The sequence below is a fragment of the Thalassophryne amazonica genome, chromosome 13 (genome assembly GCF_902500255.1).
Source record: "Thalassophryne amazonica chromosome 13, fThaAma1.1, whole genome shotgun sequence".
In the NCBI taxonomy this organism is placed as follows: Eukaryota; Metazoa; Chordata; class Actinopteri; order Batrachoidiformes; family Batrachoididae; genus Thalassophryne; species Thalassophryne amazonica.
This window is the reverse complement of record NC_047115.1, coordinates 6,681,635-6,700,924: the sequence shown is the minus strand read 5'-3', so window position 1 is coordinate 6,700,924 and position 19,290 is coordinate 6,681,635. Positions and strand designations below refer to the sequence as shown.

At 40.5% G+C, this 19,290-nt stretch overlaps 1 protein-coding gene across 1 annotated transcript in view; it reads left to right on the top strand.

Annotated features, from left to right (window-relative positions):
* Positions 1–19,290, top strand: part of LOC117522924 (pro-neuregulin-3, membrane-bound isoform) — a 1,011,312-nt gene that overhangs the window by 952,414 nt on the left and 39,608 nt on the right. Inside the window, exon 8 of the mRNA XM_034184344.1 lies at positions 7,686–7,871. Within this exon, the coding sequence (XP_034040235.1) occupies positions 7,686–7,871 (186 nt within the window). The remainder of the gene's footprint in view (positions 1–7,685; positions 7,872–19,290) is intronic.

Below are 19,290 nucleotides of genomic sequence, written 5' to 3'. Positions count from 1 at the left end.
TATCATTTCAAACCGGTAAATTTCCCAATCAAATGAAAATAGCTAAGGTTGTGCCGCTGTATAAGACTGGGGATAGACACCACTTCACAAATTATAGACCTGTTTCTTTGCTTCCACAATTTTCCAAATTATTAGAAAAGTTATTCAATAATAGATTAGACAAATTCATAAATAAACATAAATTACTTACTGATAGTCAATATGGATTCAGAGCACATAGTTCAACATCACTTGCATTAATAGAATCAGTTGAGGAGATTACAAACGCCATAGACCACAAATTACATTCAGTTGGAATATTTATAGATCTTAAAAAGGCTTTTGATACAATTAATCATGACATATTAATCAATAAACTTGAACAGTATGGGATTAGGGGGTTGGTGTTGCACTGGGTGAGAAGCTACTTAAGTAACAGAAAACAGTTTGTGAAGTTGGGGGAATATACATCATCATGCTTGGACAATGCTTGTGGCGTCCCACAGGGGTCAGTATTGGGTCCAAAACTGTTTCTAATTTATATAAATGATATTGTCAATGTTTCCAAAATATTAAAATTAGTATTATTTGCAGATGACACAAGCATTTTTTGTTCAGGGGGGGATTTGCAGGAGTTACTGAGGAGGATCAGTATGGAAATGGGAAAATTGAAAATATGGTTTGACAGAAATAAATTATCATTAAACTTAAGTAAAACAAAATACATGTTATTTGGCTATTGTAATACAGATATACAGGTTCAGTTACAAGTCGAGGGGGTAGATATTGAAAGGGTACATGAAAATAAGTTTCTGGGGGTGATAATAGATGATAAGATAAACTGGAAGACTCATATAAAACATATACAAAGTAAACTGTCAAGAAGCATTTCAGTTCTAAACAAAGCGAAACATATTCTGGACCACAACTCACTCCGCATTCTTTACTGCTCACTGGTTTTACCATATTTACAGTACTGTGCAGAGGTATGGGGTAATACTTATAAAGGTACAACACAATCACTGTCAGTAATGCAGAAAAGAGCTATAAGAATTATTCATAATACTGGCTATAGAGATCATACAAATCCACTATTTTTACAATCCAAATTCTTAAAATTCACAGACTTGGTTCATTTTCAAACAGTACAAATTGTGTATAAAGCAATAAACAATTTACTTCCAGCAAATATTAAAAATATGTTTTTTAACAGATCAGGGGATTACAGTCTGAGGGGGAAATTTAATTTAAAGCATCAGTGGGCACGAACAACATTAAAAGGTTTCTGTATTTCTGTCTGTGGGGTGAGGATGTGGAACAGATTGGGAGTGGGGCTCAAGCAATGTCCAAGCATGAACCAGTTCAAACAGCGGTACAAAAATATGGTTTTTTCTGGGTATAGGGAGGAGGAAGGGTAATGAGGGTTAGGGTGTTTTTGTTGTTTGCTTCGGCTTGTAAATATATAGTATTTTGTATGTAAGTAGGTATGTGTAGGTGTATATTTATGTTTGTGTATATATATGTGTATATATGTATATGTGTATATATGTGTATGTTGATGAGTATATGTATGTGTGTGTATATATATGTATATATATATATATTGATATCGGTTTAGGTGTGTAGGAATTTATGTGTATATGTGGCAAAGGGTATTACTGGTTGTGGGGAAGAAGGGGTAGGGATAAATAAGCTGATGCTTCACCCTACCCCTTTTCGGACATGTTGGGTACACAGTAGGAATTTTTTTGTTGTTGTCTTTACTGATCTATCTTGTAATTGTTGTTGTATCAAATGTTCGAAATAAACAGTTTTCATTCATTCATTCAAGTATCTTGCTCTGTGTCCAGTCATTGCTGCAATGTAGACAGTCCCTCCCTTTCCAGGGAGGGACACCAAGCTCTTTGTTGGGATTATACCCAACAAAGATGTTGGGATTATACCCATCTCAAAGATCTCTTTCAAATGCAGAATGAGGAAAGTATCTAAACCCACCGAAGAAGTTCAGTCCAGGTGCCACAGATCCTTGCAGCTTTACCAGCCCTCAGCTTTCACTACCTTTGCAATCCAGTTGATATTTGGTGACTTGCAGCAGAACCCTAGCATTGGCCATGTCAGTATCCTGGCAACAGGATCCACCTTAGTTAACTGCTTAATGTAGCTGACCCAATAGGGCAGGACAGCAGAGTCAGCAGCCAGAACTACACCTTCACTTCCTATGATCACAGTTGGATGAGGTGTAGGTTCTGAGGGATGCAGTGCTTTGATTCCACTTTAAGAAGGATGAGGGTCACTAGACCACACATGTGGCATCACCTGACTCCAGATTCCTCCAGCAAAACCAGCTGCCCCAGTTGCTTGCGGTCACCACAGCGGGTCCACCAGAAGAAGAAGAAGGACTGCATTTCTATAGTGCTGTTCCATCCAGCAGATACTCAAAGTGTTTTACAGTGATGCCTCACATTTACTTTCCCAGCGAAAGGCCAGTGTTGCAGACTGAACGGTCGCCCCTAAAAATCGGTCCGCCCTGCCTCCACTGCGCATGCGTCATTTCAGAGCTCAGCAGCTCTTCTGAGACTGAGTCTCTTCACCCAAAGTGATCAAATGGATTAATGGGATTATTAACCATCAGACGGCAAGGTAAAACCTCTTTAGTCATTCTAAAGTCAGTTTTAAGCAGAAATGAGGCGATAATCAGTGACGATTTGAAATGACGGATGTGCAGTGAACGCAACAGCTAGCAGCTTGTGTAGCTGCGGCACTCTGATCACTTTCTCTGTCTTTTATGATGAAATAATGCTGAATTTATGTGGAAATGATTGTTTTACAAAAGCTTCAGGTATCTGTTACTGAGATAGATGATGACTGGAGGCAGTTTGAAGCAGAAACGAGGTGATAATCGTGAACTGCAGCTGACAACGCGTGCACACTGAGGGCAGGGCGGACCAATATTTATGGTGGACCGTTCGGTCTGCGACAATGGCACCCACATTTCCAGCAGGGTGGAATGACATTATGTAGATAAAGTGCCCAGACAGGTAGCATAAGTGAGATTCAAACCCAGGTCTACATACAGTCCCCTCCAAAAGTATCAGAACACTTGGTATTTCACACATTTTAATTTGTTTATGCCAATTCAAATACAAAAAAAATTAAAACTTCTAAAATTATCTTCCTTAAACTCAAATGGAAAGCACATCTCTACAACTTGATATAAGTTAATTAAAAATATAAAAGCCAAGATGATGGGTTGCATGTAAGTAATGCTATGCTTTGGTATAATACCTGTAAATAATCAGTTTTATTGACAGTTTCAAGGATGGTGTGAATAAGTAAGTGCCCCCCTTAGTATAAGGTGGCTTTCCTCACTCTTCTCCTTCTTGCACAGTCACTCAGTTTTTGAGAACTGTCTAATTTTTTTTCAATTTTCAATTAATTTTATTTATATAGCGCCAAATCACAACAAACAGTTGCCCCAAGGCGCTTTATATTGTAAGGCAAGGCCATACAATAATTATGTAAAAACCCCAATGGTCAAAACGACCCCCTGTGAGCAAGCACTTGGCGACAGTGGGAAGGAAAAACTCCCTTTTAACAGGAAGAAACCTGTCACTAATGATTAAATGCAGAGTGGTGCATACAGAGCAAAAAGAGAAAGAAACACTCAGTGCATTATGGGAACCCCCCAGCAGTCTAAGTCTATAGCAGCATAACTAAGGGATGGTTCAGGGTCACCTGATCCAGCCCTAACTATAAGCTTTAGCAAAAAGGAAAGTTTTAAGCCTAATCTTAAAAGTAGAGAGGGTGTCTGTCTCCCTGATCCGAATTGGGAGCTGGTTCCACAGGAGAGGAGCCTGAAAGCTGAAGGCTCTGCCTCCCATTCTACTCTTACAAACCCTAGGAACTACAAGTAAGCCTGCAGTCTGAGAGCGAAGCGCTCTGTTGGGGTGATATGGTACTATGAGGTCCCTAAGATAAGACGGGACCTGATTATTCAAAACCTTATAAGTAAGAAGAAGAATTTTAAATTCTATTCTAGAATTAACAGGAAGCCAATGAAGAGAGGCCAATATGGGTGAGATATGCTCTCTCCTTCTAGTCCCCGTCAGTACTCTAGCTGCAGCATTTTGAATTAACTGAAGGCTTTTCAGGGAACTTTTAGGACAACCTGATAATAATGAATTACAATAGTCCAGCCTAGAGGAAATAAATGCATGAATTAGTTTTTCAGCATCACTCTGAGACAAGACCTTTCTAATTTTAGAGATATTGCGTAAATGCAAAAAAAGCAGTCTATTTGTTTAATATGCGCTTTGAATGACATATCCTGATCAAAAATGACTCCAAGATTTCTCACAGTATTACTAGAGGTCAGGGTAATGCCATCCAGAGTAAGGATCTGGTTAGACACCATGTTTCTAAGATTTGTGGGGCCAAGTACAATAACTTCAGTTTTATCTGAGTTTAAAAGCAGGAAATTAGAGGTCATCCATGTCCTTATGTCTGTAAGACAATCCTGCAGTTTAGCTAATTGGTGTGTGTCCTCTGGCTTCATGGATAGATAAAGCTGGGTATCATCTGCGTAACAATGAAATTTAAGCAATGCAGTCTAATAATACTGCCTAAGGGAAGCATGTATAAAGTGAATAAAATTGGTCCTAGCACAGAACCTTGTGGAACTCCATAATTAACCTTAGTTTGTGAAGAAGACTCACCATTTATATGAACAAATTGTAATCTATTAGATAAATATGATTCAAACCACCGCAGCGCAGTGCCTTTAATACCTATGACATGCTCTAATCTCTGTAATAAAATTTTATGGTCAACAGTATCAAAAGCAGCACTGAGGTCTAACAGAACAAGCACAGAGATTTGCACACAGATTTACCATAGAGTGTCATACTGTTTGTATTTCTTCATAATTGTTGTAAATAAAGTCCAAGACATATTCACTGACTTGGAAATGTTCATGTATCCATCCTCTGACTTGTCTGAAGAAAACTGGATGTAAAAGTGATTATTAAAGGTATTATACCAAAGTATTTCATTACTTATGCAACTCATCATCTTGGCTTTTATCATTTTAATTCATTTACATCAAGCTTTAGAGATTTGCTTTCAGTTTAAGTTTAAGGAAGAAAATTTTAGATTTTCTTTTTGATTTCTTGGATTTGAAATAGCATCCACAAATTAAAATGTGTGAAATAACAAGTGTTCCAGTATATTGGTCGACCAGCTCCTTATCCTATTTGGAGAGAGGTGTGGAGCTCCTGGGGTACCGAACCAGTCTCAGAACCATGTACTGATCAGGACTTTACTCTGCTAACCTTCTGAGGTCTGATTGGATCAGGAGTGCATAGAGTGGTGTGTGTTGGGGGGTTTGGCTGGACATTTTGGTGTTCTTTTCTTTTCTTTGCTCTCCAGGTGGTATGCATACTGGTTTTTGTCTGTGGGGAAGGTGCTGGCAGAAGAGTCCTTCACCCTCATCTGCATGATTTGCAGCACCTGTGGATGATGCTCACGTGCAAACTTAAAGACTTTCAGCTGAAGCAGATAATGAGATGGCGTTCTGCATTTAAGCCATGAGTGATTCAAGCAGAATTGCCAGGAACTCGACCTTGTGACGTTCGTTTGTGAGACGCTGAGGACCGCGCCTGGGTTTGACACATCGTGCCTGTGAAGGAGGACGGGTGAGGGACACATGCTGTCAGCACACATCAGAGGTGATTGATTGTCTGAATAAGTGTTAATAGTAATTTGGTATTTTGTTACGCAGTATATTTGAACATTGATGATAATTGTGCAGCTCGCTTCTCACGGCCGTGGCGTGCAGACTGATGATCCTCCACCTGTTGTGAGAAGCTGCTCATTTACATAAAGCTTAAATTCAGACCTGAATGTGTTGCTGATAGTGTGTGCCACCTTTCCTCTACAACTAATATCTGAAGGATATTAGTTGTAGCTGTTGACTTACCTCGCCTCTTCTATCCTTCACAGAGTCAGTTTGTCGTGTCCACCTGGGGGGTGTTTGGCGGTGAATGTGAGTCCAGAGGCTTCGATCCCTTTGGGCGCTGGAGAGCGCGCCGTCCTTCACTCCGCCAGACAAATGCACTTTTATGTTGTACACTGAGTATTGCACAAGAGGGGGAAAATAAAATTGTTTTGTTTTTTGGAACCGCTTTCTGGTTATTTAGCGCTGGGTTCAGTCAGACGCAGGTCCGCTCCTCAACCCGCGTCGGCACATAACAGTGTGACTGGTTTCTCAACTCCTCATACTGTCAGAGATTTTGGATTAATTTTCTAACAGAACATTAAATGAACTTACTGTTCAAAGACGAGCAGAACTGATCCAAGACTGTGAATACTTAACATGCATCCAACTGGGACCTGAACTGCATTCCATTCTGTGGGAACTGACAGCAAAGAAACACATTTTTGAACAAATCCTTCAGGTAAACAAAGTACCAGCTGTGTCACCTTCATAGTTTTGTTTGATCATCACTCTGTCAGTTCAGCTTCTGAGTGTGAGAGAATGAAAGAAGTCCTGCTTTCTAATCTTCATCTATTACTGCAGGAAAAGGAGAGAACAGTTGAAAGGTAACGCTTTTTTGACTTTGCGCTCTTTCATTAACTTCTAGATATTCACACCTGAGAGCCTTCGAGTACAACCTTGATATTCTACTTCTGACTGCTAAGTAACTCTGCAGCAGCAGTTTGGGGTTAATTGCTTTTTTCAAGGGGATTTTGGCAGTGGTGGAAAGGAGATTTTCCCAGACATTTGTAAATGCGATCTGACAACCTTCTAGCCACAGAAAGTCTACCTCTCTAACCTTCTACTAAACTCCTGGAAAGAGTTTGTTCTCCTTTTTCTTTCTCAGAGCTGAGTTATACAGCAAAAGGTTACAACAAACAGACTGATTGGTTTCTGCCACTGCTAATTACCCCACACAAAAACAGCAGCAACAGGGAATTATAATCATTCATGTGTGTTTGCACAAAATAACTCAGAAACAGCTGAACAGAATTTCCCCAAATTTGGTAGCATCATTCCTTATGTGAGTACCCACAGATGATTACCTTTTGAAAAAGCTCAGTCAGAAGTCAAGGTCATGAAAATGATTGTCATTCTATCAAGACCACAAGTTGTCTCAAGACAACTGAGATGACAAAATATACCTCATTGTTCACAGTGATCCAGCACATAGCGGCTTGAGAAGACAAAGGACACGCCCACGTTTCAATTGGCTACATTCGAGAGGTGGCCAATGGGCCAGCTGTGCCATTGGGTGGTTGCTGTCTAGGACCCAAGGTGGTTCCGTGATGTGGTGGATACAGCACAAAGGCATGGTCCCTGACCTGACTGCTTGGCAATGGTGGGACAACAAATTGGAGACACAACAATGAGGTGTTGATCCAAGTCTGAGAGAAACAGAGAGCGTCTGTGTGTCTGGCAGTGCAGGATCTCTGTCACTGAGGTCAGAAAAGTTCAGAATCTCCCTTTACACTACCTGGACCAGATAGACTTTTAGGCTATAATTAATTCAACTGAGTTTTTACTTTCACACCGCTGCAGGTCACCATCATCTCGACCAATTTTTGGACATGGACAGCTGTTTTTAACCCGTTAGTGTATCTCCACAGGATGGCAATACGCAATTTGCACATTTTATTTTTCCAACTATTAATATCTTTTTTCTGTTTAGAAGTGGATCCTTAACCCATAGCCCGGACCAGAGAGCTTGGGCAGCCCATTGGTCAACCCCTCGCAGAACTCCACCCATATCCAAAGGACGGCTAAATCCAATTGGAGGATCGAAGTACTCAGGCCCTGCCTACCAACACCTTCAGGAAGCAGATTCCTCTGAGAAGGAGGCTGAAACACAAAGAGGGTGAGGAAATCATGTTAAAGGTTATACACGCATCAGTATGAACATTTAACTCCTATTTTTACTCCTCAGCCAGAGAGTGGTCGGAGCGGGTGACCATGAGGACCAGCGGGTTGACAGTTACTGGAAGGGTTGGTTCTTTAATCCCTGGCCAGTGTCTCTACGTCCACTTGAACAAGAAACAAAAATATGCAAATGTTCCAGTGCTGGCTCAGCAATATTTGTGTGAACCAGGCACCAGGGTTCACTGTCACAAACAATCTAATGTCCATCACCAGAGACATTCCCACATATGACCTAGCTATGGCAAATAAATGGCTACTTTTTGAGAGGTGAGGATGGACCAAATATCTATGTGTTCCATCCTCACCTGGATGGTTGTTGCCTGGATGGTTGCCATCCAGTGCAGTATGCTCTCTGACTTAACTTCAATTCAGTTTAAGACCCCAAGTTCTACAAACTGCTACGCCACCATCTGGTGGGTAGATGTCCAACTTTAAACCTTTGCCATTGCTCGTTAAGAGTTTCAGGAGAAATTTCCCTCATGGGTGCAGAACCACCCTGTGGAACCATGTTATCCTTTTTAATGATTCATCGAGGAGTCACAAATTATCTCATGCAGTTGGACTTTTTTTTCATAACCACACTTTAAGTTAGAGTTTGTGATGTTCAAAACGCTGCAATCGAGGGCCGCTGTGCTGTTTCTTCTCTGTTCACCTCCTTGTGCTGAGTCATTCCGGTGAAAGCCGCTAAATGAGAAATACAGTCCGCCGTCTGTAAAGCTGCCGATTCCATTTCAAGCGTGGACATTTCAAACCATGTCTGGGCTTTTGTCCCAAAGGAAAGAAATACTTGTTGCTTTTATGTTCTTTCTGGTTTGAAGCTCTTTTCCACGCCTTTGTTTTGCGCTGTGCTGAGACGAGATAAAATCAAGGTCACGTCACGTTGTGGTGTGCAGCACAGTGGCTGCAGTTCAAAGGAGGAACGTGTGTTTTTAAGGACCGGACACGGGTGGAACATCCAGACTTGTCCCTCTCTGACATCCCGTCATGTTTGTGCTGCATCCTGATTCTTGTGAGACTGTTGGGAAAATGTAGTGACACGGACCCACAACAGGGGGCGTAAATGAACGGACAATGAAAGAGTCGAATATGAACACTTTACTGTTGTGAAACAAGCACAACCAGAACACAGATGATTACAGAATTTATGCAAACAGTCAATCTAGAAAGGTGACGTGTGGGCAGGCTCGAGGATAGAAGACGTCTGTCCTGAGAAGAACCGGAACCACACGATTTCCTCCGCCACCGAACCTGGAGAATACTGGAGCCGCCAAGTCCCGAATTCCCAGGTGGCCACAGTCTCCGGATGTTGGATCTGGTACTGCTGGCAAGGAGCAAAACAGTAAGAGGTGGGTGCGTGCACACCCAGTAACAACAATGGTGGAAATATCACCTCCACCTCTAATACAAGAATGTGCAGAGTAATGCAGTTATCTCTCAGGGGGAAAAGGAATGCAGTCCTAGCTCCCAATCACCAGCTCCTGCTGTCCTGAGATTAAACAGGTACTCCTGCAAAACACATACAGAACAAAGACTTATGTGTAAGCACACGAACGGCTGAGAGTCGTTACCTGTACAGGTAGATGATATCTTGGCAGCGAGGTGGAGATGACATCCGGTTTTTATGGAGTGATGAAATGAGATGGGTGACAGCTGTCACGTTGATGTGTGACAGCTGTCACTCCCGGTTGTGTCCGTGGCGGCAGCGCCCTCTCGTGCCTGAAGCCCGTACTTCAGGCAGGGCGCCCTCTGGTGGTGGGCCAGCAGTACCATCTCTTCTGGCGGCCCACACAACAGAGACGGAAGAACAAATGGCGAAAACCAGGCAAAACTACAAAACAAGACCAGGATGGACACATTTGTGAATTAGTGCAGAGACGTCCCTGTTGTGGCTGGGGGTGCCTGGCTGCTTTTTGTTTCTGTCTTCTGTTTCTGTCTTTTGTTTTTCCTTCCAGGTGGCACGCGTTTAGGACTGAGTGGCTGTGTGGCTGAGTTATCAGGACCTCACCCTGATCACCTGAGGCAGATCATGTGCAGCTCGTCAGGACTCACAGCTGTGGTGCATCTACACGGATTGGAGCATGGTTGGCATTTAAGTCTGGAGTACACAGTGTGTATTTGCCAGAGACTCGACCTTGTGACCAGACGGGTGAGATCGTCGTCTTGAGAGCCATCTCATCATTATGGATGCAGAGAACGTCCAGGTTTGATGCCATGGTCTGTGAAAGAGGAGGGGGTGAGGTCTCACGCTCGTCAGCACACTTCCTGAGGTACGTTAGGTTTGTGACTAACATTTGTACAGTCAGTAAATGTGGTGTCCCTCACACCTTATTATATTGAGCTGTTATGTTAGTCATTTAATCAGCTTCCGCTGCAATGATAATGTGAACTGGGTGTACCATGCCTGCAGGGTGGGAAGCTGATTAGTGATTAAGCCAGGAAGTGTTTGCTGTTTATGTACACCTTTGAGCGGTCTCTCTGTGTGTTGGAGTGTGGACTCACATGATGATTTCTTCTTTCACAGACTCGGTTTGTCGCGGCCACCTGGGGGGTGTCGGCGGGGTCCTTGGGTCCGAACTGTTTCTGGCTCCGGACCGTTAGTGTTGCTGGGAGCACACCGTCATCTCCACCTCGCCAGACCGCGCACTCATTTGTTGTATTTAGCACGCACTGTTATGTCATTAAATTTTGTTATCTTTTGTACCGTGCTCTGCTTATTTCATACTGGGTCCTTCAAACGCTAGTCGGTTCTCCGTCCTGCGTCCGACACATAACAGTCCCTGTGGTTTGACCATTGATGTATGGACTAATGCCACCAAGAGTGTGCGCGGTGCACAGTCTGGTGACTTTCTGAAAGACTGCTTGATGAATTTTTCTGTATTTGGTACAGATAATCCTTGGGGAATGTCTACTTATGGTAAGCTGGACATTCTGATTGAATCCCAGAGAAGATCAACAAATGCCATTTTCACATTGTTTGATTTTATTGCAGGAAAACTGAAGATTCAAATGCAAAACCCAGTATCTCATTTTTCATTCATTCATCATCATGAATGAATGAATGAATGGCTCAGATGCAAAACTCGGTATCTGTTTTTGTTTTGTTTCTTGTTGTTTTATGGCAAAAACTGCAGTTTAAACCCAGTAGGGGAAACCGGGGCACGTTGAATCACAGGGCACAGTGAATCAGTAGCTATATCTGCAGAAATACATATATATTTGCAGCAGTTATGCCATATTTTATACATAAAGACATCCCCCTTATAAATTAGTGTTTTGTTTTTAGATACATTAAGGGTAAAACTAAGTGGCAAGTGAAGTCAGTTTTTTTCCTATCAAAAGTAAATTTTGTGGATGTCAGTGTCTTTGTATTTATTTCTCACAACAGAGGAAAGGCGGCCCAAAAAATTGTTCTTAGTTAGAAGACGACTCCATTCAACTGATGAGCATGTGTTATGTCTTCTCCAGACTATCAGCTATTTGATAACATGACTCGTGTGTCACATGCAACGGGCCACAGTGAATCAGTCTAGAAAGTGATTTACTAAGCTCCAGTATCAAGTGGATGACAAATATTACTTAGTGAAGCTTATACATTTATTTTTTCCATGAATTATTTTGATAATTTGTGTATATAAACAACTGTTTTCATGTTTGGACAGAAATGATGACAGTTGTATTTATAATATAATATAATATATATAAGACACACATACATAGCTGTTTTGCTGGACTATAGTTTGTATATGCATCATCATATATTTAATAATTTTGAAGAAATCGTTATAATCATGTGTTTTTTCATTATATTCTAAGTTGATTCACTGTGCCCCGTGAATTAGTGTCCGGGGCACAGTGAATCAAAAAGTTTAAAATCCATTTTAAACACCTGTAAATTACACTTGGGGAGACATAAATACCACAGTCTTATAAATAATAACTGCTGTATTAAATCCACAATAGAATGACCTAAACCTGTGCATAATGTGTTTATGCTGCTACAAAACAGCATTTCTGATCCACTGGGCCCCGGGTTCCCCTGTCTCTTTTTTATTAGTTTTTATGCTGTTTTCAAAGGGCAAGCAGCTTCCATGTCCCTTCCTAAGTTGTCAAACCATTTATGGAGCAAGAAATTGAAATGGTCACATCTTACAAATACTTGGGCATCTTAATTGATGAGAGCTTGCCCTTTAAATTAAATATGACAAACTTGTTTTTAAACTGAAATTGAAACGGGGTTTCTTTTTAGAAATAAATCATGTTTTTCTTTGCAAGCTAGAAAAACTGATCACCACAGTCTTTTCTGCCTTTGTTGGACTATGGAGACTGCTTTTTATGAATGCTCATCATCAGTTTTTATTGAAACTGGATACTGTACACCATTGTGCTTTATGTTTTATACTGGTTGCACTTATCGTGTACATCACTGCTCATTATATGCCACCACACATGTTCATCTTTGTCTGTTCATAGACGCTCTCATTGGCTGATTTTTATTTATAGATGTATTCTTGGACTTCTGCTTTGTGTTCATATATGTGTAGAAACCTCAGTGCTTATGGCCTGTGTTCTCAGGACGTTATACTGATGCAGGTCCCAAGAGTCAGAACTGAATTGGGCAAAAAGGCTTTTAAAGTTGCTTGCCCCATCCACATGGAACATTTTGCAGAAGGATTTCAAATTGACACATCTTGTAACTTTGGGAGAATTTAAAACAGTCGTAAAGGACAGAGAATTAAGGACAATGGACTGTGTAATTGAATTTTGTAACTATGTATTGCAATTCTGTTTTTCGAATGTGTGTGTCTTGTGTTTGATGTAACTACTTTGCTTTTGTGTTGCCATCTTGGCCAGGTCACTCTTGAAAAGAGGTTTTAATCTGAATGACTTTTTAACTGGTTAAATATCTATATATATATATATATATATATATATATATATATATATATATATATATATATATATATATTATGGCAAACACTGCTGTTGAAAATGGAGATTTAAAGGAAAGCATACATGGGTGATTCTTTAACTACGGGCACTTGTAAATGTAATTTCCACCACACCATTGCCTTACAATATAAAGCGCCTTGGGGCAACTGTTTGTTGTGATTTGGCGCTATATACATGTGCTCTGATGTCACTGTTTATCTCCATAGAAACTACCCAAACAGTCTTTCATACAAACTGTTTAAAGGGACATTACAGTGTTGTGGTGGAAATTACAGCAATAGTGTGGGACAACTACATTTTGTTTAAAAAAATCACAACAGTTGTATGACATTAAATACCCCAATTATGTTTGATTATTTTACTGATATTTTATTCAGAGATATTTTAAAACATTAGAAAAAACGTTTTTTTACTATTCATTTTTATCATTGAAGATCAAAAGTCTGGGTGTGGGACAAGCACAGAACTGCAGTATTTGCATATAATGATGCTGGAAAAAGGTGAAAAAGTCATCATAGACTACTAGAACAAATTTCTTAACACACTTTCATTGTAAAGATAACTATAAAAGTGTGAAATTTCCCTTTTTTCTGTTTTTCATACAATATGATCAAAGGACATAATAAGTGCCCGTAGTCTAAGAATCACCCACATAAATAGAAATGGATTTTTGTTTCTTCAAAGACCTTAATATTTTGCACACTGAAAGCTACCTAAGCAGCCGAGTGAATGAGGACGTCATAAACAACTTGTCATTTTGGGGACACTGGCTTTTGCATCTGAACCCTTCAGTTCAGTATCTGATTCTTTACTTTTACATAAAGATTCTTTGAGCAGCTGCCTACAGACAAAAAAAAAATCATTGTCCTTGAATCAATCTAAGCCCGCCCCCCCAGGGTCCTCGAAAAGGTCAACAATGACATTTTGCAGACTTCTCAGTTTATCGGTGAGTTTTTCCCTGATATATACCATTAACCAGCACCATTTCCACAGAAAAAAAGCATGATGAGAGAAACCCCTGTGGCCTGCTGACTTCTTTTTAACCTTGGTAACTTAAAAGTAGCCTGAGTTTCTCAAGTCTACCCTATGGGGATCTCTGCTCAGTTCATGATTTCATTGGCACACCAATGTAGTGCTCAATCTAATTTCCACTGTTGGGTTCATTTGGGTTCCAGTTGATCCACATGTTCTCGGCTGCTTGTCTGCTTTGGTTCTCTCTGCTCAGACAAAGAGCCTTTCCCAGTTAATCACCATTTTCATCATCAGCCCAGGTGTCCGTTTGTTGGTGAGTGTCTACCTGCTTCATCCAGACCTCTGCTGGTGGCCACAGGTGTCACTCAGTCAGGTGAATGGGTTATGCATCTCGCTCGGTGACCTTCACTCACTCATTCTCTGTATTACGCTGACTCTTTTGCTAATGTTTTAACAGCAGATGGACTGACACAAGGGGGCTCCCTTTTCTCAGGCTTAGTCACCTGGGTTGCTCTGGCGCCGTTTGACCATGAAATAGAGAAACGAGCACCTGAATCTGTTCTGATGGACTGAAAGTGCTGAAAAATGTTGTTAAAAAGCATAATAGCAGTGGACGTAAAAGGCTGTGACGAAGCAGTGTGCATATAGCATGTGACAGTCAGAAAACGCTGCAAAAAAAGGTTGCTTGTTCTATTCCAAGTGCTATTGCGGCAAAATGGCTGACAGCAAGTGTCTGGGTTGTTTACAACTGTACAATAAGCTGTCTCCCAAACGGCTGACGGCGACACTGCATGCGTTCCTGTGGGGTTGTTTTTTTAACAAACAAAAGTTCCACTTTTCCGTCATTTTGATTCGTGTCAGACTGCACCTGTGTAGAAATGCACACATTCTGCACAGCAAATGTCTGTTCACGCTCGAGCAGCTGCAGAAGATAAAAGGCCGGTCGCAGGTCTCATCTCGCCGTCTCGCTGAAATTCCCCTCCCGCATTGCTGTGTGGGGTTTATATTTGAACTCTGCTTCATAGGTTTTGCGATCTGATTGTGTTTCAACACATCAGAAGCCAGATTTGTCTATGAATGTTATCTTGGGAATTAGCAGCTCGGCATCGTCGTCTCTTACCGCTGGCGGGATACTGTCTGTGAAACCGCTAAATCTCTGGTGTCATTTCACTGAGGTTCTCCATGTCTTGGGGAAATACTCATCAAGATAAATGAGGACGTGGTTTCCTGTGGAAATAAAATAAGAACAGAGATTCTCGTGCACATTATATTTGCAAGCTGGGTGTTGATACCAGACTCTGAGTTTGACATGACTAAAGCAACTCGACTTTGCAGAGGATTATGAAATACTGCAGAAAGATAATGACAAACCTAGTTTGGATTTTAAAGTCTGAAGGGACTGAGTGCAGGATCAGTCTTAAAAGACACAAAAGAAATAATTATGGCCGGGCTCAGGGAGGCTGCGTCAGGTCCAAAATAGAGAATATATTCACTTTAACGTTTCAAGTGCCTTACAAGGTAACCAAGACTCTATCCAGGTAAGACTCTGTCCATCCTTTTTTCAAACCTGCCTATTCCAGTAAATGGTGGTTGGGGCCACTGGAAACTGTTCCAATTTATGGTCCGTCCACACAGAGGCAAGTTTAGGTGTACCTGCAAAATTTTGTATCATAAAGGCACAAGGAACCAAAACTGTGTGAAAACGGGTCCCAGAATGGATAATTGTCACTGTCATTTTGTCTGTTCTGTATTTCCCTGTGTGTTTACAAAATGAAATGACTCACTCACTATAAACCAAATTTACCCAAGAGTATAATAATAAATTGAAAATCTTGAATCTTGATCTTGAATCTTAAATCTCAAAACACCACTTTGTGTTTTCATGTGTGCAAAAAATTCCATTTTTAACATTATTTGATTTATTGCAGAAAAAGTGAAGATTCAGATGTGAAACCCAATATCTCATTTGTTATTAATTCATCATCCTTCATGAATGAATGAATGGCTCAGATGCAAATCCAGCATCTTTTTTTTTGTTTGTTAACTTGTTGTTTTATGAAAAAAAAACTGCAGTTTAACCCAGCATCTCATTTTTTTTATGTTGAAAATGGCAGTTTTCTCAAAACTGGTGTTTTGAGATAAATCTCAAAATGCCACCTTTGTGTTTCATGTGTCCAACCAGTGGTGGGCACAGATAACCAAAGTTAACTTTGATAACAGATAATCAGATAACTGAAAGTTATCTTTGATAAAAATAAACGATAAACCACCCAAAAATGTATCGGAAGTTACAGATAACCGAAAAATTCCAGTATTGTCTCTGGTACATTTGCAACTACTAATAAACTGAGTCTGAGTTTAACACCACAATTGCTTCTGGTAGCATCAAAAGCAACAACAGACCCCAAACAATGAGCCCACACTTCTGTTTTTGAACATCTTGCCCCTGCTGGAAGCTCTTGGTTACTACACGGCTTCCAGCACAGCAGCAAGCTGAAAGCAGCCAAAGCCAGCTCTCTATCCAGTCACAACGCTCCGGTCAGGCAAAGGTCTTGGAAACAAAGCAGTGCTGACTTATGGTTTTGATTTATAAATAACATTAATACCAATAGATTAACTCCATTAATATCAATTCTGTCATTTGTACAAAGTTAAAATATAACATATATCTTTTAATGTTGAATAATGCACTAATTCTAAGGTTTTGTAACAAACACAGACAGAATCGCAAAGGATTCTGGGTAAAATGTGCCTCTGCTAAACACTGATTGGTTCAGTCATCATTATATAAACCAACACGTTAATGTGACGTGGTCATGTGTTGGTGTTTACAGATGACTGTGCTTTTGTAAAATATTCCATTTTTTATTTGTAAAACAGGCATTTTTACAGAGCCCTGGAAGTGTCATCGCAAAATGTTTTGCATGTGGAGAGAATGTGCGCTCCTTTTTATTATATTGTGCCGTGCGCACATTTTATGATGTTGTGGGAACGTTTTATTATACTGTAAAACCCTGCACTCAATATTGTCTTGACACATAAATGTTGGCTGTGTAAGTTTTGGCCCTTTATCAGGTGATTTTTCATTCCTGCAAGAATTTTTTGGACCGAGTTTCAGGTTAATTGCGGTCCTGCATCATGTAGTGTACATGGAGTAACAAGCTGCGTTTAATATCTCACGACCACCTCTGATTGCTGATTGTCTGGTCAAATGAAAATCAAACCTGTTTGATATTATTCTGGTTGGCCGTCGTGAGGGTATCCTGCTGCTGAAGAGCAACAAGCATCCAACCGCTCGCACTGTGCATGTGCAAACACCACAGACCTGTCTTGTAATGTTTTCTTTTTGTTGTTTTGTTTTTAAACTTTGATGTCTCCCATCAAGAGTTTTTGTAAATTAAGTTTGATAAAAAAAAAAGCTTACGTTTTGCTTCTGGAAACATGAGTCCGACGTGGTTTTTGAAGTACGATGTGTGTGAGAACATAAATCGGGTGCTCTGAACTTTTACACCGTGCGGTTCTGTGGTACAGTTTGAACTGAAACTGAGTACAGTGATTAAACATATCATACAGTGTCTGCCCACCCTTACCAAAAAGTAGTACATGCAAGTATGTTTCAAGTATACTTCCAGTTTACTTTTATATACTTATCAGTACTATTTTTTGGTAAGGCAGCTTCAGGGCAATACTGCTATGAACTGCCATGAACACTACTGGCAGTAGATGGCAGTAGAGACTGTGAAACTTGCCAAAACAAAATTCCAGATAATCCGTGTCTGCTACATTTAAGATGCATGGAATTTAACAAACACAAATACAATAACGTCTATAAACCCAGAGAATATATCACGAGAGTTTTAGGCACTAGAGCAGAGGTCTCAAACCGGTTCCAGAAAGGGCGAGAGGGTGCAGGTTTTCTGTGCAACCACTCATTCCAGCAGGTGATTTCACTGATTAACATCACTTTGAGCAAGTGAATCAGTTAATCAGTGAAATCACCTGCTGGAGTGGGTGGTTGCACAGAAAGCCCTGCACCCTCTCGGCCCTTCCTGGAACCGGTTTGAGACCTCTGCACTAGAGTTTAATGCTGTTGTCCGTGGAGCCTGAACAGAGTGTCTGAAATGCATTTGTCCTGTCGTGAACGTACTGAGATTACCCTATCCTACCCATAATGCACTGCTGGGCACAGCATGTGCTCACTAAAACCTTACAAATTAGTGCATTACTTTAAAACTAAAACATATATCTGATATTTTCACTTTATAAAACTCAGATGTGACAGTAATTTTAAATAACTTGTCCGAAATTAGTTTGGTTAAAATTTGAACCATAAGTTAAAAATGTATGCCTCTGGATGACTTGGGTGATATTGCAGCGTATCAATATGATGTTAAAGGAAATTTTTTTTTTTTTTTTTTTTACCAGTTTTCCTTTGTCTGCAGAGGATAAAGCAGTTTCTCATAGAAGTAGCTCTCTTCTGTTTGCAGAGGGTACAACTGCACATCTGTTAGGAAACTTTTAACAGGTAGGTGCTCAACTGATTTTAAAAATGTTTGTCGCTGTTCAGCTTTATTTACTATGTTATTGGTCTAAAAGTTATCGGACAAAAATTTATCGGAAGATAATTAGTCCGATAATGGTTTTTAAAGTTATCTAAAAAGATAATCCAATAATTATGTTATCGGATTATCGGAACTGTGCCCACCACTGTGTACAACCAACACACATCTTCTTCTGCTGTTTTTATTCAGCTTGCAAGCTTTATGCACATGCTCCACATCATTTTCTCCTTTTTTGTGGCAGAGTTACAGCGCCGCATACAGGTCTGGCATATATACTACAGCGTTTTCAGTGGTTTTGTGTGTACGCAGATATTTCTTGAAATGGTACTGTTTACAGAACACTTTTTCAAAACGACAAAGAAAAAGATAGTACAGGGAAAGTTCTGTTTCCGTGTGGATGAGGCATTAGTGAGAGGTGGAGTTCCTCCTGGACAGGCCGCCAGTCCATTGCGGGACAACATGTCTGTTGGGTATTTTCTCCTCCAAACATTCTTAAAACCTTTAACAAGCCAACAGAGTCAAGAAACACCAGTGAGACAGAAAGTCAAATTTAGCTCGCGAGGAGTGCAGACAGTCCGTACACGTAGTACCACTGAAAGCACTGGGGACTGCTGCGCATGCTCACTCTTTTTATTAGGAAAACCTACCCACATTGTGAAACTTGTCCTAAGGGGGGGGGGGGGGTTCGCATGACAAGTTTCCTCCCGTAATACAAAACATCTCATGGCACGTATGCCAATGGTTGCAGCTGTGTGGAGAAACGGTTCCTTTTGTTTAATCATATCTTTGAAGGTCAGCACATCTCGTTCTTGCAGGCTCCTCTGTTTGCACTTATCATCTGTTCTGCAAAAGCTTGGAGTGTCCTGTTTAAAA